Source organism: Centruroides sculpturatus, unplaced genomic scaffold (assembly GCF_000671375.1).
Source record: "Centruroides sculpturatus isolate CEXI.00-Female unplaced genomic scaffold, Cexi_2.0 scaffold27, whole genome shotgun sequence".
NCBI classification, from domain to species: Eukaryota; Metazoa; Arthropoda; class Arachnida; order Scorpiones; family Buthidae; genus Centruroides; species Centruroides sculpturatus.
The window spans coordinates 1,150,349-1,163,043 of NW_019384318.1; the positions used below are offsets into that span (position 1 = coordinate 1,150,349).

The 12,695-nt window shown below is 24.3% G+C and overlaps 1 protein-coding gene across 1 annotated transcript in view; it reads right to left on the reverse strand.

Annotated features, from left to right (window-relative positions):
• Positions 1–12,695, reverse strand: part of LOC111624562 (para-nitrobenzyl esterase-like) — a 66,183-nt gene that overhangs the window by 11,697 nt on the left and 41,791 nt on the right. The window contains exon 2 of the mRNA XM_023367447.1: positions 3,965–4,177. Coding sequence (XP_023223215.1) covers positions 3,965–4,177 — 213 coding nt within the window. The remainder of the gene's footprint in view (positions 1–3,964; positions 4,178–12,695) is intronic.

The following is a 12,695-nucleotide window of genomic DNA, read 5'->3' on the forward strand; positions in this document are numbered from 1 at the left end:
AAATATTAAAAAAATATATTTACTTTACCAGTTTCTAACGATCGTATGCTCGTAACAAAGTTAATTTTACAAGCAATACAACATACGTACAATCCAATTTAATATATATATCTATACGGTATATATTTATAAGATATTATAGTTTATACCCTACCTGATAGTTCTACACAAAAGAAAGGGATCTTGAACAATAAATTTAAGTTCAACATCAACAAAATTGAAGCGGCAAGGGGAAGGGGAAACAGGGAAGATAGTTTGTTCGTTTCTTTTATATTAGTTCTACTGATATCTCGATACATCAGACGAGTGCAATAATATCGAAAGATACAAACATAAAAGAAAAAAATAAATAAAATAAAATAAGATTTCATCTTCCTCCTCTTCTTTGGTCTATCTCTTATTATAGTAAAACTATTTTACTTTACATCCAGATTGATTCTATTGTTCATCAATACTAAAAAAAAAAAAAGAAAAGAAAACAAGCAAACAAAAATATCTCATTACGTCTTCTAGAAATATCCCTTCTTCTTCGTCTTCTTTGAAGTAAAATTCAATTTTTACAAGTTATAACAACATTTTTGTATTCATTAAACGGATTAGAAAAATGTAATTAAAATTTAATATTAAATTATAAATATATAAGACGAAGATGGGGGAGGGAGAAATATGGAGGACGTATCGGTCTTCGGTATATCCAATTATCTTAATTAATTCCTTCTATAAAAATTAGGAAAAAGAAAAGAGGAAGATGTAGAAAAATTGAGAAGAAGGGAGAGAAGTTAATGTAATAATCTTTAAGCAAAAGAAAACTCGATTATGTTAGAAAGAATGGAACAAATTGTATCAATATGGCTGCATACATGAGATATCACTTTTCATTTGACAGATTGCCAAGATTGCTGATAAATAACAGCTAAAGTATCAGAAAGAATTCATCAAAAATTAGTTTTTCTTTATTTAAAAAAAATGTATAAAAAAGATTTATATATAATATTTTTTTTCTATCGACAAATGTAAGTGAATGGGTGGATGATATTTTCTATTACTTTGAAGTTTGTTCAATTATCTTTTAAAAGAAAAGATGAAATAAAAAAGACAAAATATATATATATATATAACGATTTTTGACTTGAAATAATGTTCAAAAATAGAATTATTTTCTTTTATTTTTTTTTTATATAAAAACATTTCTTCTTTATTTTTTTATAAAATTAAAATATAAAAAATAATATATTTTTTGAGNCATTTGTATTTTTATAAATTATCAATTTCATTTGTATTTTTATAAATTATCAATTTCATTTGTATTTTTATAAATTATCAATTTCATTTGTATTTTTATAAATTATCAATTTCATTTGTATTTTTATAAATTATCAATTTCATTTGTATTTTTATAAATTATCAATTTCATTTGTATTTTTATAAATTATCAATTTCATTTGTATTTTTATAAATTATCAATTTCATTTGTATTTTTATAAATTATCAATTTCATTTGTATTTTTATAAATTATCAATTTCATTTGTATTTTTATAAATTATCAATTTCATTTGTATTTTTATAAATTATCAATTTCATTTGTATTTTTATAAATTATCAATTTCATTTGTATTTTTATAAATTATCAATTTCATTTGTATTTTTATAAATTATCAATTTCATTTGTATTTTTATAAATTATCAATTTCATTTGTATTTTTATAAATTATCAATTTCATTTGTATTTTTATAAATTATCAATTTCATTTGTATTTTTATAAATTATCAATTTCATTTGTATTTTTATAAATTATCAATTTCATTTGTATTTTTATAAATTATCAATTTCATTTGTATTTTTATAAATTATCAATTTCATTTGTATTTTTATAAATTATCAATTTCATTTGTATTTTTATAAATTATCAATTTCATTTGTATTTTTATAAATTATCAATTTCATTTGTATTTTTATAAATTATCAATTTCATTTGTATTTTTATAAATTATCAATTTCATTTGTATTTTTATAAATTATCAATTTCATTTGTATTTTTATAAATTATCAATTTCATTTGTATTTTTATAAATTATCAATTTCATTTGTATTTTTATAAATTATCAATTTCATTTGTATTTTTATAAATTATCAATTTCATTTGTATTTTTATAAATTATCAATTTCATTTGTATTTTTATAAATTATCAATTTCATTTGTATTTTTATAAATTATCAATTTCATTTGTATTTTTATAAATTATCAATTTCATTTGTATTTTTATAAATTATCAATTTCATTTGTATTTTTATAAATTATCAATTTCATTTGTATTTTTATAAATTATCAATTTCATTTGTATTTTTATAAATTATCAATTTCATTTGTATTTTTATAAATTATCAATTTCATTTGTATTTTTATAAATTATCAATTTCATTTGTATTTTTATAAATTATCAATTTCATTTGTATTTTTATAAATTATCAATTTCATTTGTATTTTTATAAATTATCAATTTCATTTGTATTTTTATAAATTATCAATTTCATTTGTATTTTTATAAATTATCAATTTCATTTGTATTTTTATAAATTATCAATTTCATTTGTATTTTTATAAATTATCAATTTCATTTGTATTTTTATAAATTATCAATTTCATTTGTATTTTTATAAATTATCAATTTCATTTGTATTTTTATAAATTATCAATTTCATTTGTATTTTTATAAATTATCAATTTCATTTGTATTTTTATAAATTATCAATTTCATTTGTATTTTTATAAATTATCAATTTCATTTGTATTTTTATAAATTATCAATTTCATTTGTATTTTTATAAATTATCAATTTCATTTGTATTTTTATAAATTATCAATTTCATTTGTATTTTTATAAATTATCAATTTCATTTGTATTTTTATAAATTATCAATTTCATTTGTATTTTTATAAATTATCAATTTCAGTCGTATTTTTAGTTACAATTATTATTATTATTTTTCTATTTTTATTCTTTTTCCCCCTATTTATTAGTATAATATTTTAGCAATATGTTCCTTGTTTTCATATTTTATACATAATTCGTGACCATGTTTCATACATTATAACTAGATTTAAACTACAGTTTGGCTTATACTACACCTAAAAAAATAAAAAAAAATATGATTTCTCTTCCTTATACATTAAAATAGACAAATAGAATATAAAAAAAAATCAATAATTTATTCACTAAAAAATCTTTTTCGTTAACATATATAAAAAGTTTCTATCTTTGTATATATGTGTGTTTGTGTATAGCCATAAAAAATTCAATTTAATAGGCAAGTTTTAGATATTAAAAACAAATTTCTCACATATAAATTATTCATTACATGAATATAAACATATATTTTAATAATCAACACATATTTAAATATTAATAACAGTTATTATCGTGTCAACACGGTTCGATAATATTGTTAAATAACTAATTAAAGAGCGGATATGATAATGATTGATGCTGTTTTCCTGTTTTATTATTATTATTTTAATACATATAATACGTTTTTTATTGCTGATAGATTAGTCATAAATTAAATTTTTGATTTTACGATGTTAGTATATAGTTTATTGCATTTATATTTAAATAAATAAGTTATATATGAATATATAAAGAAATTAAACTTGATAGGCTTTTCGTTCGTATAAGAACAGGTCATTAATTCTAGAATATATATCAAAATTGTATTCATTCTACTCCAATAGTTTCTGATGGCTTTTAACCTCCCTAAAGACCTCAGCAGCTATAAAAACTAACAGACCATGACGAGTAAACACACGAATCAGATCTATATTTCCTATAGTATCCTATATCACGTAGAAGAAAGGAACAAATGTAACTTTCTACATCATATTTTCCTTTATTACACCTACAACTTATATGTGTTACATTTAATCAAGTGTTAATTGTACGAATCTACAAGAGAAATTTACTTACATTTTTCTGTAGAGTGGGTGTCCACACGTTGAGATACAAACAGTTTTCGCTCCCCTCGTACTGGCGTGTGTAAGGATTAAGTTGAAAACAAGGTGGACCGAAATTTTTACAATTTAATTTACGATTCGGTCTGCACCACTGGCTGTCTGACCAAAGAGGAATCGGTTTTCTCCATCTTAAATTACCAACCGGAGATTTGGCATACGGAATACCCTAATTAAAATAAAAATTAAAAGAATATTTTTATCATTTATATCGTAATTTTTCAATAATATCGACAGTAAAATTTTATCTCTTGTTTTTTAAAAAAAAAGAGATTATTTTTAAGTAGAAAAGAAGAATTAAATTTTGTTTAAAACGTTTAACCTTTGCATTAATTTTCTTACCAGAGATCATTTATCTTGAACCCAAAAAAAAGGGGGTTACAGTGGTTAATAATTTACAGTTCACACCATTGAATCAATCATGTTTTCGAGTTAATTTATCTAACGGTTTCTGCATCAATAACTTCCTCAAGTAATTTTTTTTCCCAGCTTTCTCCTGAAGATAATAAAATATTACTCCGATTTTACTCCAAAAAATCCTCAACAAAAAAATTCAAATTTTACTTAAAAACTTGTGTATATAATCAACCTGTTTTGTATATATTCCTGTTAGCCATCATTACAATTCACCAATACGGGAATTTACAAGTAAAATCACTAAAATTATAAAGTTAGATAGAAGAAATGATTTTTTTTTTAAAGTTTTATTTTCATATTTTTTTACAGTTTAAATTCGTTTTTTTTTATATTTTTTCTCTTATCTGAAAATTGTGTTTTTTTTTCTTGTCTTTTTCCCCCTGTTTCAGTGGAGGTAATCTATATCAATGGAAGGAGAGGGATGGATCAATTGCAATTCTTAGGAATCTTCATTATCAACAACGGTTCCTGGTCTTACTCAGCATCTTTTCGAATTTTGAGAACAATAAAAATTCACTATCTTAAACTCTAGCTTCTGATACTATCGACAGCGAGTGGATCCTTTCACACACACATACATACAAAAACTTCTTTCGAATTTACTCGAAATTTTCCAGAGAATAAGACTATAAAAAATTCAAAAAGGTTGCTGCTAAACCGAATAAAAAATTATATAAAATATTATAATTCCCATGTTATTCATTAAATTTGCGTTAAAATCTATTAGGCCCCATTACCTAATTAAAAAATAAGTAAATAAAAGAGAGAAAATATTAAAATTGCCTTAAATATATAAAAGTTACACGTGTTTTTATATAAATTCTTATATTATTCACTACATATACTTGAATTTCTTACATTATTCCCTATTTTTGCTTGTATTTCTCACATTATTCCCTATTTTTCTGCTTGAATTTATTCCCTATTTTTGCTTGATTTACTTACAATAACATCAAAACTTTCCAGGAAAGAAACTATAAAAAAATATAATTAAAATTTAAAAAAAAAAACACTGCTACACGAATATAAAATTACAATAAAATGGCGTTTTTTTCCCACATTTTAATCATTATAACATCCTTTTAAAATAAATTTAAAACTAATTTAAAAAAATATTCTTACACAGTAATTAAAGAAACATTTTTAAATCAAGGTATTTATTTAAAAAAATAATAAAAAAAAATTCCTCCGATATTTAACGAGAATAATTTATAATTTAAAAAGTAATTTTTATGCTTTAATTTATTTTTTCAAACTAAAAATTCGAATTTAATTACAATAATAAAAAAATTTACAAAAAATCGTTTATATGCAGCTATAAATCATTTTTTGCATTATAAAATTCAACTTGGCATTTATATCACGTATATATATATATATATATATTTCCTATTTTTTACAAGATATCTTCTGGTGAAATTGTATAAAAATTGAATAGTTTCTAGTGCTAGACAGAGAATACTTCTTCCATATTAAACAATTCGAAGATCTCAACTTTCTATATCCAAGTTTCTAAACTATTTCCTTGAATCTTAACAAAGTTATAACTGGAAATTTCATCTTAATATATTCAACAATATTAGCATTCAATCTAAATTACAATTAGCATAACTTGAAATATTTTTTTTTTTTTTTTTTTATGGCAATTTACTAGGGGTATACACTAATATACTTTACTAGATTGAAATATTATTAAAATAAATTTTAATGTTTGAAATTTCTGAAAAATTTTTGAAGTATTTAACGTTAAAAAAAATCTGTTACTTTTATTTATTTATTTATTTTATTTCCAGATGAAACAGGAGACTTGCCAAAGCGGCCATTTTTAAACTAATGTCAGATATGCTGCATACATAAATAAATATAAAGGGGGGTGGGTGGATTACCTTTTCACTTTGTATCGATTTATAAGAGAAAACTATTTGAAATAGTAAATAATATTTTTTTTTATTTAAAAAAAATAGACGTATCCATTATTTTCTTTTGATTTAAAATATTAAATTTACGTTTAATATTACAAAAATAACGTGGCTTCGTTTATTATATCTTCAATATTTCTTACGAGAAAATAATTTAGTTTACAACAACATCCATCGATTTTTTTTTTTTTTCTATAAAATATAAACTAATATTCTTAAATTCTGGATAATCGTATTTGAAGAAATACGTTTAAAATTCTAGTTTAGAGTTAAAGTATTGGTTAAATTCTGTTGGGTTTTCTTTGAGATTTAGAAGAGCAATTCACTTTTATGTATCCACATAGTTTTGGCTTTCAGAAAGACACGATACCTTTACAAATTCCCGTGGCATTTTAACTCGTAGACACGTAAAAAATTCCCAGAAAAAACCTTAAAAAATGTTTTAAAAAAAAGAAAGAAAATTCCGACTTAAACAAGTTCTTCTATAAACAATTAAATAAAACCTCTTCAAATCTTTCAATTTATCTACTTAACAGTGGTATGTAAGTACTTGTTATCCTTTCTTACATAGAAATCTTTAGATTTTTCTTGTAAAAATTCTTACTAAAATAAACAAAAAAAAACATTTTTTTGTATTGAACTAATTACTATTAACACTAAGGTTACCTTCATTAAATTAGATTAATAACATTTAGGTAAAGAGACGAGTGGAGATTGTTTGCTCCGCCAACACAAATCAAAAGAGTAAACAATTCGATTCAATCGACATCAAAGAAAATTAATTTAAATTAGCTACTCCTAATTTTCCAAAAGGAATTTCGAAGAGGAAGAAGGAAAGGGAGAGGGGGATGGAAACCCGATAGGAAATTTTGAAATCCCGCGAGTTAGCGCGTGAAAATTTAAATTTACTTTATTAATTAATAATCAAACAATATTTTTATTTAATAAAAGTTGATCATAATTAAATTTTCATCATTAAAATTCTAGCAAAAGAAATGCATTCGCCAGTTACNTTTTTTTCTATATAAGGTGAAACAATTTGAAGTAAAAACTACCCTTCACTTTACTAGTTTCTAACGATCACAAGCTTGTAACAAAGTTAATTTTACAACGTATATAGTAAATTCTACAAGACTTTAACACATTCTATACGGTAAAAAATGTATTTTTTTTTTAGCTTTCTAGAGTGTAAAATAGACACCTTTTTTATTACGTTACATAAAATCACCCTTTATATAAAAATTATTAAAAATATATGTATTTTACCAGTTTAGGCTCGTAACAGAGTTAATTTTACAACCTTTACAGTAAAATTTACAAAATTTTAATACATTTATACCGTAAAAATTGTATATTCTTAGCCGTCTAGAGTGGCAAATCATCCTTACATTTTCTTTTATATAAGAAAAAATATTAAAAAAATATATTTACTTTACCAGTTTCTAACGATCGTATGCTCGTAACAAAGTTAATTTTACAAGCAATACAACATACGTACAATCCAATTTAATATATATATCTATACGGTATATATTTATAAGATATTATAGTTTATACCCTACCTGATAGTTCTACACAAAGGAAAGGGATCTTGAACAATAAATTTAAGTTCAACATCAACAAAATTGAAGCGGCAAGGGGAAGGGGGGATACAGGGAAGATAGTTTGTTCGTTTCTTTTATATTAGTTCTACTGATATCTCGATACATCAGACGAGTGCAATAATATCGAAAGATACAAACATAAAAGAAAAAAATAAATAAAATAAAATAAGATTTCATCTTCCTCCTCTTCTTTGGTCTATCTCTTATTATAGTAAAACTATTTTACTTTACATCCAGATTGATTCTATTGTTCATCAATACTAAAAAAAAAAAAAGAAAAGAAAACAAGCAAACAAAAATATCTCATTACGTCTTCTAGAAATATCCCTTCTTCTTCGTCTTCTTTGAAGTAAAATTCAATTTTTACAAGTTATAACAACATTTTTGTATTCATTAAACGGATTAGAAAAATGTAATTAAAATTTAATATTAAATTATAAATATATAAGACGAAGATGGGGGAGGGAGAAATATGGAGGACGTATCGGTCTTCGGTATATCCAATTATCTTAATTAATTCCTTCTATAAAAATTAGGAAAAAGAAAAGAGGAAGATGTAGAAAAATTGAGAAGAAGGGAGAGAAGTTAATGTAATAATCTTTAAGCAAAAGAAAACTCGATTATGTTAGAAAGAATGGAACAAATTGTATCAATATGGCTGCATACATGAGATATCACTTTTCATTTGACAGATTGCCAAGATTGCTGATAAATAACAGCTAAAGTATCAGAAAGAATTCATCAAAAATTAGTTTTTCTTTATTTAAAAAAAAAAAAAAAAAAAAAAATAATTAATTTAAAAAAAATTAAAACTGGTAAATAATAAGAATAAAAAAATGCTTTATAAAAGAAGAAAAATTACATTTAAACGCAATAAAAATTAATATAACATTTGTTCTTTTAATTGTTAAGACTTTAAACAAATTTTTTTTTCTCTTACTATTTACTATTTCTGTAGATTTAACAATTGTTTCCTATCTTTTTTTCTAAATTTTTTACTTGTCTGTAAACATTATGCAAATATTTGCAATCCTCTTCAATATTTAATATTGTTTTTCTTTTGTTTTTTTAAGAAAATAAGAAGAATAAGAAGAGAGGGAGGAGGAAAAAGAAGAGGAGGAGAAGTGTTAAATTTGTCGATATCTTTTTAACATAAGAAGAAATTTTAATCCTCAAAAAACACTTAATATAATTATTCGTGTCAGATTGAAAATTGTAAATTAAATTCTGTCCAATTTATTTGATACGCTTAATAAGATTTAACAGAGCAGTGGATAAAAAGTAGAAGACAATTATTTTATAGTGTATGACAGAATATTTCTGTTATTTTTTTTGGGTTTATAAGTAAAGATAGCTTATATATATAAAAGCTAGTACAAGATGTATTTGGTATAGAAATATAATATATGATTGATGTTACTAGTGTCATAATTGTCGTTTTGTACCTCGAAAAAGACTTGGAAATTGAATCAGGATGATGTGGCGAGAAAAAAAAGATAAGAAGGAACATTGAATTATCAGTCTTATTGATCCGGAATCAAAATAGAAGAAGTGTTTTTTTTCCTTTTCACAGACATACAGACACACGCACGCGCTCATACTTTTCGATCTCTTAGACGGAGGAGTGCAACTATAAATTCACCAGAAATTGGATTAAACGATTACTTTTATGATTTTAAACAGTTTTGATGACTTCTAGAGATTTTTATTCTTAGTATTTCACAGCGTACTTACGTAAAATAAAACGATAAAAAAAATATATATATATATAATTTAAAAACTCTAACCAAAATTCCAATTGCTGCTTTAGTGAGGTTAATAAAACCGTTCGATTATCCCTATAAAAATCGTGTTTTTCGAGGATTAAAACGTCAGAAATTCGTGGAAACTTTTAAGAATTATGGCTCCATCTTCTAAACTTAAGAGTAGTTTTTTTTTTCTATACACTTTAGTAAAACCAAAAATTGAATATAATGCATCAAGACGTGTCGATTGGGCATCATCTATAAAGTTATTGATGATGTAGAAGGTTGGGTATGGCTCCAACGATGACGAAATCAACTAGGGTGCTTAACGTCATCGAACACATCGCTCGTATGTCATCATTGCAAGAGATACCATCATTGGATGAGTAATCACTAAGGGCAATAGTTCTCGAACAGTACAATTTTGTTCAACTTTGTTAGAATTTATACACGGGGTGGAGGATTGTGCACGTGCAGAAAGTATCTAGAAACCAGAATAAAACTTTTGCCGAAAGAAAAAATTTGTTTGGTCTTTCCTTTTTAACACGAGAAAATATAGTTCCATGAAAGTTATACCTTCTTCCAGAATATAAATATTGATAAACGACAGTTTGGGGATTGGGATAAGCGAAGTTTTCAATCGTAAAATCCTGGATTTGAATCCCTCAAATCCCAATGTTATTTATATTNATATATATATATATTTTTAAAATTGGATTTTTATCGGCATCAAGGCAAACACGGGAAGAAAATTATAAAAAATATTGATATTTATGTAAGAAATATGGAATTTTTTTACGTAGGAAACTCCATTTTATATAGAAAATACGCTTTGCTCTTGGTTAAACTTGGATTTTCTTCCTTTTTTTTCTTTCTCTCTTGGATCTTAAGAGTGGTTTAAGCCAACTTGATGGATTCTCACGTTAGAAAAATCAAAGAAAATGGTGAAAAATTATATTCGTGGTGGTAATGGCAGTTTATTCTAGATAAAGAGGAACATAAGACAAGAATATATTTTTATATAAAAGAAGAAAACAGAAAAAAAAACAAAGAAAAGAAAAAAATATATATATTCGCACGGTCAATTTAGAAACAAGTTCTTGTTTTTTCTGGCTTGTTTATGAATGGTTGCATGCAACGAAAGTTCGGTTCATTCGGAAAATTTAATGTTAAATTAAGTAAATCGCCTGTAAAAAATAGCTTTTTATCTATATATTTAGCTGGGTGATGATATATTCTTGCAGTAAAATCGTGCAGTAAAACTATACCGCTTGGCATTTTCCTATGAAGAATGCACCGAAATTGCCAATTTTTTTTCTTTATTTATAATACCAAAATTCCTAAATTATCGCTGTAATTTACCGAATTTTACAGCGTTAATCCTGTAAAATCATGCAGTAAAACCGTAAAAATTCCTGACATTATGTTAAATTTCTATAATTTACGGTGGCATTCTTCACAGAGGTAAAAAAAAAAAACCCGTCAAAATGATAAATTTTTACTTTAAAACATTAAAATTTCACACTTAAATCTACATTATAAACGAATTTTAAGTCACTTCATCCTCGTCAAAATTAGCAAGAATTACTTATAAAACATAAAATTTGATTAATAAATCGTTTATATCGATTATAAATAAGATTAATATAGTTTAAAGTTATAAATTTCATGCAATTTTACTCGTTTATAATAAGAAAAATATATCCAAATGACAAATTAATATACGTTAAGGGTGAAAAATATCGGTTTTATCTGTAAATCAATCTGGTTTAATGTCGTAGTAATGTTTCTCCATTCACAGATGACATGATATTATCCCTTGTAATATTTTGTTGCTGTAATTTTACTCATTTATCTTACTCTAACGGATAAAGAAGATGCTAAAATCTCTCTCGCTCTCTCTGTCTCCAGCATCTAATCTTTCCTATTAACTTAGTGATCAACATCCAAATTTTCTCCACCTTTCTTCCATCGAAATTTGGATAAAATCTTGTTAAAAACTTGTAAAAATTTCTTAAATAATTCAAGAAATATTTAAATAAGAGATTTTGGAAGAGGATAAATTCAAAATATTGCTATGAATAATATAAATAATATATAAGGTATGCTGTTTCTTTTTTTTTTGTGCCTGAAGATGATTTATGTTTTAAGGAATCGATAGTTGCAATAAATGTGAGTAAAATGGAGGGAAATATAAATGATTTTTTTGTCGTAATCAGTGTTATAAGCCCATAAATCCTAGAGAATTTTTATCTCGTATCCATACGCTTTGGGAATCCTCTTATGAGGCCTCAATAAGGATTTTCCCGTCACTATGGTCTCTCTCAACTCGTGGGCTTCCTTCAACTCGCGAGTCTTCATTACGAGTTCCTTCAAAACAAGGACCATGACTATGGGCTTCCTGAATCGTGGGTATCATTTATGAGGTTCCTTGAGCTTACGAGTCCTCATTACGCGCTCCTTCAGATTACAGACACTCACTGGTATCATAGACCTTTGCAGTCCCTCTTGAAATCCCTGTTGAATATCTCGATACGTGTTTTATAAACTATAAAAACAGTATTTTTATACGGAATTTTACACAAAACATGCTCTGATACAGTATTTTCTGTAAAGAATCTTTATCAGTTTTACACAGGTTTTAAGATAAATATATTCTTATAACTCGAATCTATATAGCATATAAGGTTAAAATAATATAGATTTTTTTAATCAAAATTCTATATAATTGAATTTTATAGCCTTTAAAGTAACGAAGTCCTTCGATTTCTTCACCGTCAACCTCATAAAAATTAAGAGAAATCATTAAAAAAACACCCATAAAATGGCAGAAATAAGCTTCCTCTTTCTAATTTCTCTCGTATTTTTAAGTGAGAAACGATAATTATATACTTTAATCAAGTCGTTTTACTCCCTACGTCCCTTTCTTACCTTAAAGAGTGGCAATTTTTCGTGGTTAAACTTGATATTCTCCAGGAAAACCAAAAGATCTCATCAAGAAA